We start from the raw sequence: 22,275 nt of genomic DNA, 5'->3' as shown, positions 1-22,275 counted from the left end.
TATGGATTAAAGGGGAAAAGCTGTTCTTTTTAAAATGTCCAAGAACACTAATAGCTTCATAGAAACACTAAGACCCTTTAAAACAACTATAAAAAGCAATGAGAGCTTTGTCACTGACAAGTTGATCAAGAATACTGTCAACTAGTAAGCTATAAAATAGTAGGCTCTGTTTTGACAAAGAATGTCATGAATCTTTAGATCATAATATTTTTCCAGGCAACCTTAAAACAATATGTCTAAATGAAAAGGAACATTCTGCCCCATATTTCTTCGCAGAATTTAAGATGACAGCATGGCACTAGTGCCTTTGTTGACATTTGGTTGATTATCTTCAGAATCAGGATGATTAGCAACTTTATTTTATTTTGTCTGAAAGCAAGAAAAATTATGACATAGGACTGCCAGGCAGCTTTGCAAAACTGCGGAATATGCGACAGTGGGACAAACGATTAGTCTTAAGCTTGATCTCATAATTACAACACAAAAGGTGACATGATTAGATAGGTTACAGTAATTAAAGTGATGAAGGGTGCCCATTCATCCCTGATACAGCTCTCATTAGGGTTACACCCAACTGTTGTCACTGTAGTGAATGAGGCTGTGTATCCTCTTTAGCATCCAATTATCGCATATTCATCCCGTGCTGGTAAGAGCCCTGCTACCATTCCTTTCTGGACAAGACCTGTTGTTCTCTGCTGTTGAAAATAAAGACAAAGTCTTGAAGCCTGCGGCAGTTTGTTTATTTTTTCTCCCAGAGATTACTGCCAGAATTTATTGTCCATAATTTCTTCAGCCATGATTTGTGGGCAAAGAATATTTATGGTCTCTTCCACCCTGGGGATTTCAGCTACCAGTGTAATTGCACAATACCATTGCCATGGCTCCAATTCAGCAGCATGGGTGTGGACCTGTGCCAGCACAAGTGAAACTGCTTCACTGATTATTTCTTAGTGATTGCTCTTAATAGGCAAGCCCCAAGTAAGTTTTTTCTGTCTGATATTTACCTGGAATTTCCCTCAAAAGCAGTGAAGTACTCAACTGACATCCTCTGAGTTACTTGCCCACATCTACTTAAAAAGTGGAAATGTTATTTTACTAACTCCTTCACAACACCTTCATCCCACTTACTTTTAAGAATGCATTTTTGCATCCAGAGAAGGACGACAACAACGAGCAATAATGGAAGTTACTAATGTGTTCCCACCAGAGCCAAGGCTGGCTTTGATAAGAGGAGCTCAGTCCTGCAGTCTGCCACAAATGGAAAAGGCCTTTTTCACAGCAGCTATCACGAGAGTATCCAGAAGCCCAGAGGATACCCAGAGGTCACCCCATTGCCAACTGGTTTAATGGTATGGAGGCCTTAAAAGGGGAAGTTGGTACACAGGCTGAAACGTCTTCATGGAGCATGGCCTTAGCCTAGTTGATACAGCCACAGTGAGGCAGTGTCCATGAAGTACTCTACATATACAAAACAACAAGCGTGTCTGAAGGAACCGTCTGGACTTTCTACACCATCTCACAGCCTTGAAGCAGCACTGACTTTAATGTACCCTAACCATTTTTAACAAGAAGGGCTCCTCACATATCAAATATAAATGCTGAATCCAGTCACACTTAGGAGGCTTTTACTTTACACATTGTTTTTTGGGGAGGCTTTTACTTTACACATTTCATTTTCTTTCCTTCCTTTTTTTTTTTTTTTTTTTTTTTTTTAAGTGAAACTGTCATGTACACTTCTGGTGCAATGCTGCACTTGAATACACAGAGATCAGTGACCAGTGTATTTTGTTCTCAACTTTATCCTGTAAATCTATGACACTATTTGCTTTGCACCAATGAAAATGCAAAATGTGCCCCACATATAAAGACTGCAAAAGGCCTCTCAAGCTGCAAGCTGTCCTTCTGCTAAGTGACAAGATTAACATACCTCTCAATGTCTGGAATTGTTCTTGCACTTTGTGATTGGTGACCTAGGGACCTCTCCACTTCATTGGGCCTTATGATTCCTCCCCCTTCTCCTGCAAAGTCAGCAAAGGAAGCACTTGAAACTTCTGAAGAACGAGAACTTTCCTGTTAGCCATACAAAAGCCAGGCTGCTCCAACAAGCTGAAATTTAACCCTCTTTGTATAAATTAGGTTTTGGATTTCGTTTTTCTAGAACAAATATATGAAAAGATGCTTTTGAAAGAAAGAATGTATACAGTGTCAAGTTTGCAAGATAAGCTTAGGTAAACTCTTCAATGTGTTTTTCCTTCCTTTCTCCTTCCCCCTCCCCCCCCCAAACAAACTACTGACTAAACATGAGCATCACCACCCAAGGCATGCTAAGGACTACTCAGATCTGCTTAGAAGACCTTTCAATGTCTATTATATATAGTAAAGGCAAGAAAGTAAATCCATGAATCTAATCTAGACTTTTACTGTCTTAATAAACATAGGTTTGTCCATAGCATATTGTCATACTAACCATATTCTTAAGTGATTTGAACTTTGTCCTGAACGTCCTGTCTTGGTGTTTGTCCTGAGACTACTGGAATAAAAACCTAATTGCTAATTTGCAGGTGGTTGCACAATCTATGTTAATAAAGGTATCCATACAATGAATACTAGACAAAATACATTGCATCTAGTTGTAGGCAACTCAGTTAATACCACTTGCATCAAACACATAAAATATTCCTGACTGATGTGTTTGGAAAAGTGACTGTAAAAGAAGAGCATGTGCTCAAGCTAAATAGTCAGCTATCTACCTCATTGGGTGAATCCCGTTTCTTCCAAGTTAAAGTGTTAGTGACCAAAATCATATATCATTCAGAGAGCTCTGAAGTGGCCTGCCAGACAGTTTTCGTGCTATGAAGCTCCCTTTATGTGATCTCATCACAAGTTATTAGCCAGGCTCCATGCATGCCTTATTTCTGCATTAATCTTTTGCCTTGATCGAAAGTCTCCAATATTAAACAATGTATTTGTTTAAAAGCTGGTTTTAATTCTCCTTCTTACAAAGATATATTTGGAAAAGCACACATAAACCAATGTAGCAATGTGACAGAGGTTACACAGGATTTTGAATAATAGCTTTGAGAGCTGTGGACTACTTCATTCGTCTTAATGATTATTTAATCTTGGAAGCTGACAGTAAGTTCCTTGCCTATAGCCTATTGAAAACTGTCAGAAAGAGGGCATGATAAAGTAATGTGAATTTAATAACAAAATAAATAATACAGAAGCTACTGTGCTGGTGGTGTTATTCATTATTTTACTGAAGTCAATAGAAAACCTATGCTGCCAACACGTCTTGGAAAAGGTGCCAACTTTCCACCTGAGCACCGTACACACTTGCTACAAAAAGCACGTGGCCTTGGATGGGCAACCAGCTCCTGCTGGGTTCCGAGGCTGTGAGAAGACCAAAAAGGTAGGCTGCTTGCCTTTCTGCCTGTTCTCGCCTGTATGGCAAACCATTACCAGCCAGCAACAGAAAACAAATATTTTACAGCCCTGGCCTCAAGGGCATGATTTATCTTTTGACTACAAATTGTTGGAATAAAAACAATGGTGAAGCAAATTATTCTCTAGCTACCTGTCCCAGAAGCTATTCCCAAGCCTAACACCCAGGAGAAAGAGAATATTTCTTCCCCTTGCATCTGCCGACCCGTCTTTCTCCTCCTTAAAAGCCTCCTGAAGACACGTGACAGGGAAAAATCTCTTTGGCCTCCTTCGGCTGCTTACTTGCCTGCACCAACTACGCAGCGCAAGTTCTGCCGGGAGCTCAGCACTAGCAGCGTTACCTCTTACAAGCTTCATGGCGGGTGCTTTTGCCTATTAAATCGCACAAAGATCTCCAGATGCAGTTTATTGTGGCACTGCTTCCATGAGGTGACTTGGGATTGAATTCAATAATTTAGCAGGACTTTTCTGCCAGTATTCACCATGATCCTTAACAGACACAATTACAACTAAAAGCTGATATTGTTATTAAAGAATATATTCTGCACCCCAGCTAATAGAATGCAAATCAGTATAACTCCCAGTAAAAAAACATGTATGACTGACTGTTTTTCATTGTCTGCTGAAATTGATACAAAACAATGTACACTATTATGTTGTTATATTGCTTTTCAATAACTGCAACTCTTTCAGAGGTGATGTGTTTTACAACATTTATTTTATGCTTCTTTTTACTTCATCTCCCTCACATTTTCATTATGTTGGGTCTTATTTGTAGGCCTTGAAGCAATATTGAGTATTGGAGAAGCTATTTTACATGACCACAGTAATTTTACCAATTCTGTATTATTTTTAAATTAAGTCTTGCAGCTGTAGTGAAGTTTGACTTTCTTGCCCCTTCCCCTCCATAGTCTCCCTAATTTGTAAAGGAATTGTTTCTGATGAACTGGGAGGCAAATGCAAGAACAGGCCGCTTTTACTTACACAGACAGGCTCCTCTTTAAAAGTCGCTCAGTCTTCAGATTCTCAAAGCAAAGGATCCACCATTACCTCCTTCAGCCAGAGGGACACTGGCATTCGCTGATGAGGTCTAGTGAGAATTAGTCCGACTGTTAAATTGCTTTGCACTGTATCTAACATTTTAGTCTAGATTTCAAACTCTCCTTTGCAAAGGAGGGATAAAACTCAAAAACTAAAACCCTGTTAAATGCATATACCCAGAACATAACATATTGAATACATGGTAGAAAGCATGCCTGATTGCACATGCACAGTGCTTGAAAAGCTAAAAACCAGACATAAACATTTACAAAATAATAACTCAGTTGAAATAAAGGTGTATTAAGCTTGACTTTTTCTAAAATATGATCAAATCTAGTAATTATCAGTTGTGTCTAGGACAAGCAGGTTATTATGTACTATAGTTTATTGTAGCAATACAGTATTTCCCAACTGCAACCGGTGCCAATCTATCATCCTCATAGCAACCCTGTTCTGAAAAGCCTGTATAAAGGCTACTTTGAATTCTTCAGCATAATTTTAAAAGAACTGTTGGGGCCTGTTTAATGCACAGGTCTCCAGGACCTGCCAGCACTTACAGCCATTTCCTTACCACACACCTGTGACATGCCCCCATGCGCAAGCAGAGGCCAGCTCACCTGGAGAGAGTTACCTACATCCTTATTTAAAAATATAATGGTTAATCAGCCCAGAAGCTTAACACACCACTGCACCACACACGCGAAACGTGCGTTTTTCACCCCCGGGCGAACACACGGGCCCGGGGTCAGATTACAGGAACGGGAAGCTCGAGGCGCGACCCGGGCTCTGCTGCCTGCAGAGGAGGTTTCCCTTTGGGCCCGGCCCCACTCGTGTCCGTGTCCGCGCCCGCGCAGCCGCTCCGCGGGTGCCCGTGCCCCTTTCCCGCCATGGCAGGGGGAGCGCGGAGCAAAATAACGCCGCATCCTAAAAAAAAATGCGCGTATACATATTCGTGTATGCACTCGGTTTTGCACCAGGCGCGTTGCTGCTGGGCGCGGCGTGCAAGCGCCGGGGCCACCCCGCTAGGGCCGGGCCCGGCCACGCGTGGGGAGGCGGTGGCGGGGGGAGGCGCCCGGCGCGGCGGCGCCCAATGGCAGCGGCGGCGCTGCCCTGCTCCCGTTTCCTCTCTCCACCCCCAGCGCCGGCCGTGCAGCCGGGGCGAGGCGCGGGGGGCAGCGGAAGCCCCGCGCCGCCCCTCTCCGCCCGCGAGGAGCATCTGCGGGGCGCGCAGGCATGCCGCGGGGCGGCTGCCCCCCTCCGCGGGCGCGCTGCCTGGCCCCGGAGCGGCCCCGACGGCGGCGGCGAGGAGGAGGAGGAGGAGAGGAAGAGAAAGGAGCAGGAGCGGGAGGGAAGCGGGGAAGTTGTGCCTTCCCTTCCCCGCCAGGAGCCGGAGCCATGGGCCCCGCCGCGGGGGCGCGGGCCGCCCCCTCGCTGCTGCTCTCGCTGCTGCTCGGAGCCTCTGCCCCGCTCTGGCTGCGGGCGGAGAAGCTGGGTGAGTCCGGGGGAGCTCGGGGCCGCCCGCTCGCCGGCGCCCCCGCCGCCTGCCCCCGCCGGGGGGCCGGGGGGTCCCCTGCACCGCTGCCCGCGTTTCCCCGTGCTTTCGCGGCGGGGCTGCCTATAGCTAAATCCTGGCCGGGTTTATCCCCGCGTCTGAGTAGCCGCGAGATTAAAGCGCTAACCGGCCTCACGGTGCATGTATACCGCTGATTTCTTAATCCCCCGTTAATTAGGGTGGGCCGCGTGGGGCTCTGTGGGTGTGTGTTTGTTATAAGCGGAATGAGCGGGGAAAAGTCCCCGGCGAGGGGCAGACGCGTGCGGCGGAGGCCGTGGCGTGGGGGCCCGCGGCGGGGCAGCCCAGGCCGCCCCGATCCCGGCCGCGCCCGGTGCTCGCAGCCCCTGGTCCCGAAACGGGTGCCAAACTGCACACAGGCAGGTCTGTTTATTTACTGCTTCGCTAAAATGAAATACCCTTGCTCTTGTTGTAACAAAGTTCTGTAGGAATTCCGAGAGACCTTGCAAGCTCCCCCCCCCCCTTTTTTTTTTTGATACTACAGCTTGTTAAAATTATGGCCCAGGTACTTGCCTGTTTATCCTGTATTTTTATGTGGCTAACAGGTAAACTTCCTGTGTAATCACAAGTACAGCTGACTTTTCTTCCTACTGAGAAATTGCAGCCTAATGGCTGTGGCCTGATGCATCTGTCTTGGAGAAGTTTGCTGACAGCCACCAGTGAAATAGTTAACAGTGAAAATCAAGTGTCCTAATAAACTTGACGCCACATTTAAGATGAATTAATAGTCCCCAATATTAATGTTTCAACTTGGCTGCAAATTCCAAAAACCCAGTATTGCCCTTTTGCATAGCATCCCAGCAGTGGTACTAAGCAGTACTTTGTTTGGCTGATTTATACCTATTTTTTCTATACACTTTCTATAAATGGAGATTTGTGCTATGGATCCTTCCTCCATTGAAGGGAAGAATTGATATGAGTTGCCTTTCTACTTGTTAAGCTTAATGCAATAACCATTTTTTCCCTTGAAGCTTTGCTATTCCATCCTCTCCATATGTTTCCTTCTTTTGAGACTCTTGCTTGATATGCTAGCAGAAACGTGCACACACCAGACAAACTTCCCTCAATCTCCTCTTTCCCCTAAGCGTTTTGGGTTTTTTGTTTTCCTCTTTCACCAGTGTTTGTCTTGCATATGATGACATTGAGGAGAAAGTCATGTGGAAAATCAGGAATAATAAGTTTACTGAAGTTTCTAGGGATTTTTAGTGTGTGTAGTGGCACTCAGCAGTAAGTATGAATCTTGCACCTTATCTGTATTCCAAAATACATTGGTAAGGGCACTTATGTTGTATTCATGTTTAAAATGTTTCTGGCATCAAATCAATAGCACAGAAATGCAAAGGAATATTTTTGCTTGGTTCTCTTGGACCAAACTCAAGCTTACAAGATAAAGTCTGTCTAGTGTCTGGAAAGCAGAACAGATTTTGACCCATATCTTCCCTTTCTCTTCAGGGGATAGATATTTGTGTGTGTGTTTATTGATCTTACCCTATAAATTAGGGGCCAAGTGTTATAAAGTTGCACAAGTGAAGAAAGGAGATAAGGATAAGTGGATACAAACTTCCTGTTACACAAGCTTGTTGACTTGATTTGAAAGTTGTAATGGAGCATGAGAACTGCCAGAGTGAATCAGGCTTGAGTTTCAGCTAGTTCTATATCTTGTCTCCACTGGGGTCTCCCACCAGCTGGTTCAGAGAAAGATGCACTGGTTTAAATATATTGAGTTGAAAATAAAGTAGTACAGTTTTTCTGGCTTCTCTTGAGCTGGGTGTGCAACTTGCCTTCTTTCACAACAGAAATGATGTGAATGACCAAATCACTTCCCTCTTTAGTTTATTTTGAGGGCTACTGCAGGATAATGATGAAGCTGTTGTTTGGTCTCTCTCTTACTTAAGTTTTAAATTAAGGAAGAGCCTCTATCTTTCACGGTGCAAGTTCTAGCTCTGGCTTTGTTGCTTCATGGCGTGACTCGTATCAAGAGTGTAACTGTGCAGAGCATGTGTCAACTCTTTCTCTGCTCTTAAAAATACATTAAAGATGTGTTTTGTCTGAGGACATCTGTGAAACATAGAATTTGGTTATTCATAGAATGATAATAGGAAAGGCTGAGTGGTTAGGAAACTGACTTTAATTAAAACATATTTCTAAGCTTAGTAGGTCTCACCTGGGGACAAATATCATATCTATGACTGTGTATGAGTAACAAATGACTTTGGGATTCATAATAAAATGTTGTTCTTTTCCCTTTTTATTCTGTTGCACACTGATCTTAACCTCTCATGTAGTTTCAATTGCTACTACTTTGCTGACAGCTCCAAAATATACCTTGCTTCCTGCTTGCCCAGCCTCACACAACCACACCTGCCTGGTATCTCTTCCCAAAATCTCCTTCTGGCAACTCAAATCCAAAGCAGAAGAGAGGCAACCCTGAATACATTATTTTTGCCTTTCACTGTCCTCCTGTTTTTCTTCTGGTCTCATTGAGCAATGTAGTTTTGGGCAGCAGATACCTATATCAGAGTTGAACCTGAGTTTGTCATCTTCAGAAATTTGAGTCTTCCTCCCATTTCACTTCTGAACTGTTAATCAAATTCTGGATAGTAGGACAAGCCAGTGGTTTGGTTATTTGTAGGAAGAGAAACGAGGAATGGGGGTTTCACCTGGTTAAGAACAAGATTTAAGTCACTGCTTTTGCTATAACCTGTTTATTTTCCTTCCTGATAAAACACAGGAATGAAACTGGTTCATGTGTGATTCACAGATCAGCATCCAAATGTGAATTTGTGCTTCGCAGTATTGCTGAGTCTGTTGACGCTTCCACCCGATGCCTGGCTTTCTGCTCATAACTTGGGAGAATTTATGAGCAGTAGACTCTTAAATATTTTGAGGCCATACTGTTAGTTAATATGATAACAGCATACACAGTAATGGGATCTAGGCCTTATAAAGGTAAAAGAGAGTTGAAGAGTAGGTGTATTCAGATGCCTATTCTCAGGGGCTTATAAAAACATATATCAAAGACTGTCAGTATGCTAACACTAATCCAGTCTGCATACCCATTTCCAGCAGTTTGAAATGCAGATAGCGATGAATTTTTCAGTAGTGCCAACCCTCCCCCCCTTCTGGAATATAGCTGATTGGTACATCTTCAGTTTGTTTGGATTTTTGTCCTTATGTCTGCTTCCTTCCTTGGCTCCCTCTATCTTGCATTGTGAATGCTGACTGGAATCGCTAATGGCAGAGGCAACAGTTTCCCAATTATGACTCATAAAAAATGTGTATACCCACCATATGAAAATTGCCTTATTTTCTGTCACCCAGACTTTGCTATAAATAGCTCCAAGTCCTTTGATGTGAATGACCAGAATGAGGTTTCTCTTTGAAATATGCCCTCTGGTAACCTAAGCAAAGTCAGAGACAGGGAGGCCACTGGGAGTGCCAATGATGGAGGGAGAAAAAGATGCCTTGGGAAAGTTATTTGAGTTACCTGCGCATGCATGTAACATGCACTACTGTTGAATCAAATTTCATATAAATTATCTGTTGAGTTATGTATGCAAAAATGCATTCATTTGTACCCATCAAAACTGTGCCACCTTTAGTCTACTGGAGTTGCATATGCAGCACAGTTAAAAACAAACAAAAAAAACAACAAAGAACACCAGTTTTGAGGATGAGTTCACTGCTCTATAGTAATATTTAAGATACATTTCTCAATGCCATTTTGGGTACTAGAAGTAGCGTAGCTTTGAAAGTGCATCCAAGTTAACATACCGTGCCAAGAAGTGTGGTCCTGGGTGGTGGTGGGCACTGAAGTCTTCAGCATAGACATCACTGCAGGCTTGAGGCTGGCTGTATCGTATCAGATGCTCTCCTGTGGCATGTATTCATCAACACATGGGTTTGCACCATCTGCTAAGAGTGAAACAAGCCAGACAAAATCAAAATAAAATCCTTCTGACTGGATTCAGTGGAATGGCACTGGATCCTGACTATCCACAATAAAATTGTTAATAACAATGCATAAGAATGAGCGTATGACTTCCTCAAAAGATTTAATTAGAATTGCAATTGGAATTAAGAAATTTCAAACTGGGACAATCTACCATTGACTTTTAAATTAAAAAAAAAAAAAGTTTGACTAGTTTTAAGAGTATATAGATGTCTTAATTTTTGCTTTTAGAATAAATTATGAACTATCAAATTACACTGATATTCTCAGTGAAAATTGTAGAGCATTAAAGCCACATTTTTGAGATTGGCTGGAAGCTTGCACACAGGGAGGATGCCAGTAGTCATAGGTGACACCATTTTAATCTAATAAATCTCTAGTTATTATGATTTTTGATACTAAGCCTGCAAGCCGAGAGGGGAGAAAACATTTTGGTGCTTTGTTCCTTCCTTTGCCTGACTTTCCTTTTGACAGTGCCAGGACCTGTCTCCCAGGAATTTCCTCTGGTGGTGATGGGACTTTCTGCTCCTCCCTGAACAGGGTTTCCAATCCCTGCACAGCCTTATTCATTACTTCCAGTTCCCCCATGGGATCAGGCTGATGTCTAGCTACATACAGGTGTGGCAGCTCCACTCTGCTCTTCTGCTTAGGTAGAGGAAAGGAAAAACGCGGCCAGTCCATGCTTGCTTTGCCTGTTTTCAAATAACTTCAGTAAAGGTGTTTTCAAGCTCCCTGAGGAGGGTCAGGAGAATAAGTGGGGAAGGCAGAGCGTGGTAATGGTATAAGCACAGATCCAGGGCCTCGTACGAGACCAGGATCTTCATTTTGGTACATCCTGAAGCTGATTAGTATCACACATTTACATTAAAGCTGCTACCATAATAGCACTAATATTCATCAGGTAGTTAGGGCTTCTCCATTATATTGCTCTAACTCCTTATTTAGTAAGCTCTGAAACATTGTTTCTTTCTGCAGCTGCTGCAGAAACCTTGTTTCCATCACAGTTTAAATCTGTGATGTTCTAGTTTCTCGCACTTCCACCGCAAATTGTTTAAACAATATTGGATTTCAGTCTAATGCTTTGACATTGAAGTTGAAGTCATCTTGATGTCATCTTCCAGATGTTCATGTCTACTGAATAAAAATTGTGTTTATTTGCTTTATTTCAAATTACAAAAACACATGGGGAATTCTGGATATGATCCCGTGTGTTATACAAAGGCCCATGTGTCCTGTCAGAAATCAAACAAAACTTTTCTTCATGGTGTAGTGAGGACAGATCTCAAAACACTGGAAACGTAGGTGCGTTTCTTAACCCATCCAGACAGAATGGCTTTGTTAAGTGCTTGAGCCTTGTTGTCGCAGCTGCAGCAGCTCTACATGGAACAGAGATGTGCAACTTCTGCTTGAGACTCCCTAAATACATTTTACTCTGGTGTCACGCTATTTCTGTGTTGGTGGATTGCTTTGACTTAATTGTCAGCTATGCTTTGTTTGTAAAATGAGCTCATAACAAAAACAGTTGATTTTATGCCTGAAGCATGAAAGAATATATTTTAAATCGTAAAACAAATTCAGAGATTCTGAAAGTCACCCATATTGAGAGGATTTGGCAGCAAGGTCTATGGGTCACACTGGAGATGTGCCCTCCCTGTTGTCTCAGCTTGCTCCGAAAGCCGGGGGTTTATATTATCTCATATTTGCTGTGTCAGCATGGTAGAGAGGAATTTGCATTGAAATGCCTGAGAGCCACAGGTTCTGTGCTCCCACTGAAAGCTTTAAGACAAAATTTCAATACGCAAGTCATAATGTGAGTATTGTGTCATGTACAATGAGAAACTAGGTGGTCATAAGTGTTAACATTTTCAAAACCAAGAGGGAGTCAGGGTTTGTTGTTCTAGTAGTATTTTGTCACAGTAGTTAAATTCATTGTCATTAAAATGAGATATCTTAGAATGTGCTGATTTTCAAAAAGTGCTGATGCTGGGGTTTTCAAAACTAATCTTTTTCTTTTCAAAAGAAATTCAGTCCTTGTGTTTTCTAGACGCAAAGTAGAATCATGTTGTATTGCAAGAAATTAGGGGCTAAGAAATCACACTATTGATAAGTATTAATAAAAGTATTTCTTCTTGAGATAAATAAAAAAAACTGTTCAGACCTTCCTGCCTGCACTGTTTCAAAGCATGAAAATAAGATTGCTTGATACTGCTACTGATCAAAAAATTACAGTTGAATAAAAGAAAATTATGGAGTTTAAGTGGTGTTCACAGGGTGGCATGAAACATTCCCCTATGTACTATTTTCCACTTCCATTACAGCACTTGCAAATATCTTTTGCATAATCTCATATTAATATGTCACAGAAGAATGTGAAAGTGACAGAAATGATCATGTGGATCGTATACAGCATCACAACCAACATGATAATACTTAAGTAATAATGTGACTGTTGTTTTTTTTTTTTGACGTTCACACTAGGCAGATGTGGCCACAATGGATTGTAGACAGCATGAAGTTTACTGTTCTACCGGGATTCTGAATGGCCGTTCTTGTTAATACTGTGCTGATGAGTATTGGGCAAGCTGATAATGTGGGTATGCCGAAAAAAGACATTTTCTATTTTCAGCACTCCAGGTTGGAAGCCTGATGTACATCTTTGATGACATCTTCATGTTAGTTCAGTTAATTTTTTGCTTCCATTTATATGAGGGGTGTGAGGAACTGTTTATTGTTAGACTGCAACAATCACTGTGGAAAGAGCTAGTTTCCTAGAAGTTACGTTGGCTGAGTCAAAGGCAAAACAGACATTTGTGTCTTGCTAACAAATGGCAATTACTGTTTCCACCATAAACCAATTTCATCTTGAGAAATATATTCATTTACACCTTGGGGATAATGGAGGGTTTGCATAATGTGATTGACAAAAGCGAGGTGTTTTCTGTTCTTGCTTACTAACAAATCACGTATTCAGTCTAGTCATACAGGCAAAAAAGCTGAATGTCTGATTTTGTTAGTAAGCCATGTTTGATTGCAAGAAAAGAGCCCAGCCTTAGTCACTGATAACTGTCAATCTTGACTGACTTGTATCACTCTAACAAGGGAATTCATATATATATATATATATATATATATATATATACTCACACATACATAAAAACTGAGGTTTCATCCTTTTATATTCAGATATTTTCTTTTACCCAAACTAATGCTGTTTTGAACTCTTGCCTTCCCACATGCCACTCTAATGTGGAACAGTTCTGCCTTGGCCTTTCTTTATCCTGATGTCTCTGAATTTCCTGTCCCTATGGTTTTGTCAGTTCTTAACACTGCTTTGAATTTTGCTATTCCTGTGCATCCCAATATTGGAGTTTGGCCCTGAGCTTGCAGCATATGTTTTCCACAGAGTCCAAATTCAGTGCAATATAATTTAAGTTAATCTCCAGTAAAGAACAGCAAAGAGAAGAACTCGGGGGAAAAAAACAGATGGAGAAAGTAGAGCAAACAATTTGCATATATATATATATATGTGTGTGTGTGTGTCTCTCTCTCTCTCTCGGTTAAGATTATCATTTCCTACTTCACCTGAAAAGCCCCTAATAGAAATCCAATTGAATGTTTGCCCCAAATCAGCGAATCAGAAAAGGTGCCCTAACTGCCCAGTGCCCCCAGCTAGAAGGGTGCCCACCACTGGGAGCAGGGGGGGGCTCCAGCGCCGCTTTGGCCGTGTTTCTGTGGCGCACAGAAGGGACAGGAAAGAAACTGCTGTCTGTGGGATATCTGTTCCCCATAGCCTTTATAGGTCCTGAGTTATTCCACATTTGTGACTGATAGAGAAGCACTGTGCTACTGCCACTTTTCCGTCTATTTACAGTCCTTCAGGGTTCCTTCTGTGCATGCAGTTACAGCAAGTGCTTGAGCAATGAACTTCTCGATGCCTTCTCAGTACACGTGCGCTTGAGATGCATAATTTGGGCATGCATTTTAAGTAGGGCAGTGCAGGTATTTGTTGGAAACTTGCTCTTTGAAACTCAACTTGGGTTTTGCAAAACGGGGATCCTACATTTGCAGTTCCTCTAAATTTTTGATAAATGTGGAGATCCATTCTCACATCTGTTCCCAAATACACTAACTAATAAAATGTAGAGGTCATGTATCACAGCATTATAGCACATCCATAAAAGAAAAGCATTGCTAAAGATTAAATGCAGCTATCCAAGCAATAATTAAATAAATAATCTTTTTTTGTTTTACCAGCTAAAAAGACATCGAAGTTTTCTCACACCCACAAGCTCAAGGCTGTTGTAGTTAGAGTGCTGAAAAGCAAATTCCAGTGCTGAAAGTCACATATTTCTAAGACTGGCTTTGGGTGTACTACCCAAGGCCTGGAAGCAGTGACTAAAACACTTATTTTTTCTTGTACTCTAGTACTTTCTTTCACAGATTATGATGGAACCAGACAGTGATCCTGAAAAGCAAAGGCAAACCTATTTCCTTACTACTTCTGTGTATTTAATAGAAGAAAAGCAAGAAAACTGTAAAATGATATTTAAATTTTTGTGTAAACCTTGTCCCTTACGTGTTGCAGGATCTTGTTCTTTATAGAATGCAGAAACTTCTTAATCTTGTTTCTTCATAAATAATTCATAGAGCAGGGACTGTCCAGCTGTAGCTGCTGTTCTTTCTTTTTGGCACTGTGTTTTCTACAGTAGTCTGAATTGTCTTGTCACTGTTTCTCATGCATAAGTACAGCTAGGTAGTGTGAGGCCTCTTACTGACACAAGCCCCTAAGATGCAGAAGAGCTGCTTGCTCTCCAGCAAGTTAATTGATTAAGGGACAACTAATCAAATCTTTTATGGATACAGTGAAATTGAAAGATTTTGAATGCATGAGCTTCTGGTTCACATTTGTGTTACTTTAAATGAGACTTATTTTGTTAGTTCTTAAGGTTGCAAACCTGAATACTGAGTGTAAAATTCCCTCCTTAGTGGAGCATGACTTCCTAATGATGGAAGAGATTGCTCATAAGGAAATTTCTGGTTTGGATTTTGTTTTGTTTTCATTTGAGCAGCTAAAGAAATAAAAACTCAGGTATTGCTAGGCTTTCACCTCTGCAAACTTCTGCACAGTTGAGAGGTTTCTAGAATAGCAAAGTCTCCTTGTGCTGTTTGTGGCAACACAATAAAATCCCTGTCACTTAGGTCAAGACAGCTGTAAGGCATTCTGTGCTACTTGTATATGTGTGTCTATAATTTCTAAAATTCCCTTAGTTTATGGAGAGCACTGAAGAAACGGTGATAAAGTTGTAAGCTACTTTGCTAAATAAGAAAGCTGGAATGGTTGTCAGTGATATTTTTATATATTTGATGGTGGTAATCCAACTGGTTACCAGCATAACTTGTTATATGTTTGAGGTAGAGCATCTCCTGAGCCTGCTTGCAGGAGAAAACATCAGGCAAGGCAGGCCCCTAGCCAGAGCCCACATGGCTGGGAGGGCCGTCACAGCGAGGAACATGGCAGCAATTTGTGATTTATAGAACTGCTGCGGAACCAATTTAAGATCACTTGCTGCTTTCTCATTGCCACCTTAAGTGGCACGTTACAGTAAATAGTGTCTGTGAAGAGGCAGGAAAAATATGCTGTGGTTTGTATGACCTCCTTCTCCTTTTGCATCCCTTTGATGTTGGTAAGTAAATAATTTGGTCTACGAAATCTATACTCTACAATGTTGCTTTGTTTCTTCTCCCGCTCTACCTTCCCTTCCCACTCTCAGGCTTCCTCCCACCTCTCCCCAGCTGCTGCTGGTTTGGCTTTGGCAGCAAAATGAGCATTGTGAGGAACTGCTGTAGTACAGGGGTTAAAATGTCTGCTGGGAACCTTATGCAGTCAAACAAATGAGAACACAATTTAAAGAAAATTTCTACAGAATATGTATTTTTTTTCTTTTGCAGTAGGGCATTCCGAGAAGCGGTGGACTTCTCTTAACAAGACATAGAATGAAAAACACTAATTTAAAGGTCATGGCATATTGCAGTCACTGTCTTTTCTGATGATTAGAGACTTGCCTTAATTTCCAGTGGTTTCTTTCGTTATTTGAAAGTACTTCTTGCAGTCTCCACAAAATATTGCGAAGAATGTAAATCTGGACCCTGGAAAAAAAATTCTGGGAATTTATATACTTCTACACATTAGGCTAGGTCAGCCGTGTAAATGGCATCCACTCTGAACTCGGTGGCTTGTGAAACCCTGACCCCAGTGCTCGTGAGTCCACTCGGCAGTCGTTCTTCAACCGCGCGGTCACCTGTCCGCTGCCCCCACCTCCCCCCGGCAGCTCCTGTCCCCCGGCTCGATCAGGAGCAGCCGGACTGACGGAGCAGCAACAGTCACCACACCACCATGCCTCAGGTTCGTGATGCCATCTTTCATTTTTGTTATCTCCCAGAGCCCATTAATGGGCAGGGCGAAGAGGTCTGAGTTTCGCTGGAACAGGGAGCAGCAGCGCAGATGCCGTTCGCGGGTTGATCTCACTCTTCCGTTGTAACGGTGCAGAAAGAGCTAAAGCTCTTGACCTAGTTTTGCTGCTGAAGAGGTTAGAGATGAAGTGCTTAATTCTGGAATTTACTCAGGCACACAGCAGTGAAAGTGCAAGCACATTTATGTTTGCAGCGTGCGTGACTTGGTTAGTGATGAAGATCCTCATGACTATATGACAAACTGAAGTTTTGTCAGACCGCCTCAGCGGGCTAGGGGGGCCTCCAGCAAAAACCCTTGGGTTTTCCCTGGGCTTCCCCCCTATCCCATGTGGGCAGGGAGAGCACAGGCTTGACTGGAAAGATTTGAGCACTTTTGGGGATGCTCATCAATTTGTATGTATAACGTGAAGCTTCTGTCAAGCACGGGGGCAGAACTGCTTCTTGACTCAGTTGTTATTGTGTCTTTTAATAAGCTAAAGTCATGACTTCAGGGAAAGCAAAATGAGAGGGATTTCTGCTCATGAGGGTGGTTATCAGCAGAACTTGCAAAGCTGCACGCTCAGCTCAGTGGCATTTTCTGCGCTTTGGCTGTCTCCAGGTGCGGTTGTAGCTCTTCAGAAAATACTGGGTTTTGACTGTAACAGTATCTGTAAACAGAGAGGTAGAGAGAAACGGTAGTGTGCAAAGTGGCTCGTGGCACGATGGGGAAGAACACAGGAGCTGCTGGTGCGTGCGGGCCCGCTACGTATGTGAGCACACTTAGGTATAAAGCGTTTTTAGCGCTGGAGTGAATCCAAGTCAGTTATTAATTGCTGAGTGAACATGAATCAGAAGGATGAAAAAGGCAGCTGTTTTCTGCCAGGATGCTGTAGCAATTCTTTTGAAGACAAACTTTGATAGAAAGCTATGTAACTGTTTTGTAGCTGGCAGGATAAATGTTTAGTAAAAGGTGCAGTACACAAAAACTTTTTATTAAAGTACTTGAGAAACGTTTTTGCTATCACAGAGGGTAGTATTCCGAGTTCTTGCATGAAGCTGCCATCTGCCCATTGCCAGGGGAGGACAAACCCAGGGAGCACATGGCGAAGAGGCCACGGCTTGGTGTGTGAGCTGGGCCTGGAGAGAGGTGGGGTGGGGGGACCTGCCCAGCCTGGGCGCAGGTGAAGGCAGGTGTTTTGGGGTGGCAGCAGGGTACTTGGAGGAACCTGTGTTATTTTCAAGTTCTCTAACTCTGCCGCAGTTCAAAATCAACCCTTCAAGTTTCGATTTTAAAAGTATGTGTCGCTACTAGCACGAGAGAAGTCAAGGTGAAAGAAACGTGCTCTGCGTTTGCAGCAGCGGATGCTGGTTGTGGTTCTCAGTTCTTGGGGAGTTATTTCCATTATCTCCCACAGACACTAATTTTATCTTGATGTTAAACAGTCGTAATTCCAGCCTTATGTGAGCCTTCGTACAACCTGAGTGCCAACCAGCGGGCAGGCGCCCTGAATCCAAAGACTGCAGTCTTAAACTTGATTCAAATGCCCATGGGAACTCTGTTTACAAAGTATGTTTGATGTGCTTTTAGTAAGTCCTGGTGCTGCAGAGAGATTTTATTAAACCTGAACATGTTTAGATTTTCTGGCTGATGAATACCTTGTGCTCAAATATTTTGCTTTGCTCCAGTCCAGTGAGAAGGGATGAAACTTGGATGTCTGAGGCAAGGCCATCATCTTCTCGCCAAATGGGGTGATAGAAAGCAGTTGTCAAAAGTAACACTAAGTGAAAACTTAGTGTTAGCAAGAAATTCTGCATCGAATTGTCTGATTAAATACACATATTTCCAGCCAGAAGAGCTGTGCCTATAAAAAAAACAAGAAGACATGAGGTATTTAAACTATAGTTTTTATGAGGACAAGTAGCCATATTTTAAAATTGAAAGGTTTGAGATGTGGCCAGTATATTTCTACTGAAAATCAAAATTTTATGTAGAAATTGTAGATAAGAAAAAAACTAATGGTAGTCTTGTTCACATTTTCCATTGAAATAGTGGAATTATACTTAAAACTTTTTCACTATGCTGTGGTTAAATCTCTCTTTGAATTATCAGATCCTGAGTTTTTTTCTGCCTTCCCTCCATACCTTCGAACTCCTTCCATAGGGTGTATTTCCCAGCAAATTTTAGTGTAGCATGTTCTGGTAATCTTCATAATTGCTGAGAAACTAAAATTTAGGACCATAGTCAGGCTTCTCTATAAGGAGTTATACTTGACTAGGACTCAGCATGACTTTTTGGATATTACTTCAGTCCTTGTGACATACAAGCTTTCATCATGACCTTTTCCTTTGAGGTGCACAGGCAGGACAGAGGCAGCAAGAGGAGTAACAGATGCAAGGTGATGCTTCACCTGCCTCTCATCAGCACGAGTATTTGAATGACATTTCCTGACTTTTCACTAGTGGAATCTGGACAGGACAAACTTTTATACTTTCTTAGCACAAAAGAGTTGTTCTGGCTTTAATTCATTTCAATGCTGGTTCAAAGACAAATTTTGAAAAGGGAGTTTCCCTGGGAACAAGACCTTGAATAACTTCCACAGAAGAGGATGGCAGGCTGAGGTCTTTGGTGCAGTTTTGCCTGTACACTTGCTGCAGAAATATAATGGTCTATGACCTGTACAGTTGTCAGGGTCTTACCAGGACAGTGGTGTCTTTTTGGCTTTTTTGAGGAGAGTCCTGTATCACAAAGGATGCTTGGCGTTGTTTGGAGGTAACACAGGCCAGAATGTAACCCAGCAAGGTTAAGAGAAATCAAACACTAGGATTTCTGAGTTTTAAAGAGTTCATCTCCATGACATTTTGTTGTACTTGGGTAACTTGTTTGTTTGCTTTCCCTTTTCTTCCCCATTGAGGATAAGTTGCAAACCAAGCTCCAGATTGTAATTATTATTTTTTTTTTCTAAGCCCAACTAAAGTAAATGCTTACAGTTAGAAACATACAGTTTAAATAAAGGCCAAGCACAGTTCTTTTTTTTACTACACACCAGTCTCTTGCACAGACAGCAAGGGTGTCTTGTGCCCCACTAGACATAATCCAGTCTTATACTACTAATCCTCCTTGCATCCCTCTCTGGGTTCAGAAAGTTGGCAGCACATATACAGTATTGCTCTTGATATTTTTTTCCTCATGCAGAATGTTCCCATTGAAAAGGTGATTTGCTCAGAAGGCCAGTTTGCCTTTTATCATTAGCATTTGCCTATGCATTCTAAAATCAATAGAGTCAGAATAAGGAATTTTAACAACAGATATTTTTCAAAATGTGTGAACAAGGAGATCTGGAAAAAACAAACAAATTTAATGTGTTTTATGGTGATATGATTTTGGATCTGTTTCCTAGTCACCTCTATTCCAAGCATGAATCTGCAACAGAATTAAATAGCAAGCAACAAAGCTGGTAATAACGATAAAGCTTCAAAATAAATGCTGTTGCCTGTGAAAAAGCAGTTGAGTGAGTTGCATGAAATGGCAGTGTAATTATACAGTAGTGAGTCAAAGTTTAATAGCTTGGAGCTTATCTTTGCAGTGTGCCACTTCCCCCCACCCTCTGGCATGTCACGTTTCTTTATCAACACTTCATTTCTAGTCGTTCACCTTTAAATAGCTTTATCAAATCTTAAGTTTGTTCCTCCTCGTGACTGTGGAAGAAAATTCAGGTAGTAATTAAAATGGACAGGTCAAAAGAGTTTAACCAAAATATCCCCCAGAGCAAAATGCTGGGTAGTTAAAGGACGTATTGTAAATTCCCAGCTATTCAGGATTCTTTATTTTATTAACACTTCTAGGACCAGTTTTAATTTTTGCACTAATAAAGGGTAACAATATACAAGACTTCTAAGTAAAGAGCGTCTATGCTCTAACTGACCTAAAATTGAGGGCTGCCTATTACATGCACATAGATACAGCAGTAGTTCCACTATTGTAGTAGTTTCCATTATTTGGAAGATTTAGCAGAATGATTTGTCTTAAGCTTTTAAAATATAAATTCCAAGTTACTAGCACACTGCAGATTGCTTCCTTTAGTAGTCAAGGTCCCTTATCGGATACCTGCTTCCTTCTCCTCCATGGCTGCTTCCTGTTTTCCATCTGGGCCCCCGCACCCCCCCCCCCCCCCCCCCCGTGTATCCCCTGTGCCTCTTCCGGCGGTCACGCGTCGTGCTCCAGCTGCCCCTTCGATGCCTCTCCACGGCAGTCACCCAGGTGGCTCATGTGTGCACATCGTCGTGAAAACAGCCCCTGTGCCGCCGGCAGTGGCAACAGTGCTATGCGTGTGTCGTAGCAAGTTGGTAGGGAGGCAGCAGCAGTAGCATCTCCCGGTGTACTACCGCGACGTAGCTTGTACGCCACTAGGGATATACATGGCCCACATTTGAAGTCTCTCTTCCGTGCTTGCTTTGTCCCTGATGCTTTGCACATTGGATAAGCGGAGCAAGAAAACCAACAGAAAAGTAAGATGAGTCAGGTCGGTGATATTATTCAGTTAAATCATGTCTGTGCTTTCATGTATGATTCAGTTACCTTCTCCCTGATGGCTCTATTGTATGGAAATAAAACATGGAATGATAACTGGGAGAAAAATATTTGAGGAAGAAGCCTACCTATTACATTTTGAATTGTATCTTTATGGTTTCAGCAAGGTTTGGCCATAAAACAGAAAACCAGGGAGACTCTGTTTGTACAGGATGGTCAAATACATCTTGGTTCATGAATGTCTCCAACCCTCTTTTCTGATTTGCAAGAGAAATACGATACTTTATTCTAATTACCTATTCTCCAATAACAGCATAACTGAGATAGCATATTACAAAATACTTTTTTAAAAGGGGGAAGTGTGTGTGTGAGACAGGATTACATGGTCAGTATTTTTTTTTTTTTTTTAATTTAAGAATACATTTTCTCCTCCTTGGTTCTTTGCTTTCTCTAGGGGATGGATGTGGGCATGTGGTGATGTACCAAGACAGCGGGACCCTGGCATCCAGGAACTACCCTGGGACGTACCCAAACTACACTGTTTGTGAAAAGAAAATTCAAGTGCCTCAGGGAAAACGCCTGATCTTAAAAATCGGAGACCTGGATATTGAATCACAGAAATGCGAATCCAGCTACCTTACCATCCTAAGCTCTTCAACGTTGCACGGTATGTAAAAGATAAGGCAATGGTAAATACATGAACTGTTAAAAGTTTGCATAAAACCTAGTTCGTGACTAGACAGAGATGAGATGAGATGACAAACTGGAATCGACTATTCTGCATCTCTCTATTTCCGAGGCAGTTCAAGCCTCGCTGAGGTGTAGCTGCCAAGAGTTTCTGGGAGGGACTGAGTATGTGGGGAAGCAAGTGGGATGTAGTTAAAGCACAGACTGGAATGGAAAGGAAAGAGGTGTTGATAACCTTGACTATTGCTAACTATTATTCACTGATAACCTTTGCCTACTTACTTGCAGAAATTAAATATGTGCAGCCAGTCTGCACTTCTGTGAGAGATTTGTGCAGGAAGATAAGTGAATAAATATGTTAAAACTGTGCACATAATAATAATAATAGAGTCCTCCCCAGGGAGAACCCAAGGCCTTCCTCAAATCAGTTTTCCTAATCAGTTGTTGCTGAAATTTTTGATCTGCTCTTTCTAGAAGAGTTAAACTGTTTTTCAAGTCCATGTGCCTATTTGCAGAAGTCACTTTTATGTTCAAGCAGAGTTCCATACTACGTGAATAAACTCATAAATCAAAATTTCATAAAATTTTGCCTGCTGGGAGTGG

The 22,275-nt window shown here is 42.0% G+C and overlaps 1 protein-coding gene across 1 annotated transcript in view; it reads left to right on the top strand.

Moving 5' to 3' along the window:
* Positions 1-5,834: 5,834 nt before the first annotated feature.
* The window catches only part of DCBLD1 (discoidin, CUB and LCCL domain containing 1), a 47,893-nt gene continuing 31,452 nt past the window's right edge, over positions 5,835-22,275 (top strand). Inside the window, exons 1-2 of the mRNA XM_067293808.1 lie at positions 5,835-5,977; positions 21,440-21,652. Of these exons, the coding sequence (XP_067149909.1) occupies positions 5,881-5,977; positions 21,440-21,652 (310 nt within the window). The 5' untranslated portion in view covers positions 5,835-5,880. The remainder of the gene's footprint in view (positions 5,978-21,439; positions 21,653-22,275) is intronic.

The sequence above is a fragment of the Apteryx mantelli genome, chromosome 3, assembly GCF_036417845.1.
Source record: "Apteryx mantelli isolate bAptMan1 chromosome 3, bAptMan1.hap1, whole genome shotgun sequence".
NCBI classification, from domain to species: Eukaryota; Metazoa; Chordata; class Aves; order Apterygiformes; family Apterygidae; genus Apteryx; species Apteryx mantelli.
The sequence above is the reverse complement of the archived record's forward strand: the minus strand, read 5'-3'. Positions and strand labels throughout refer to the sequence as shown.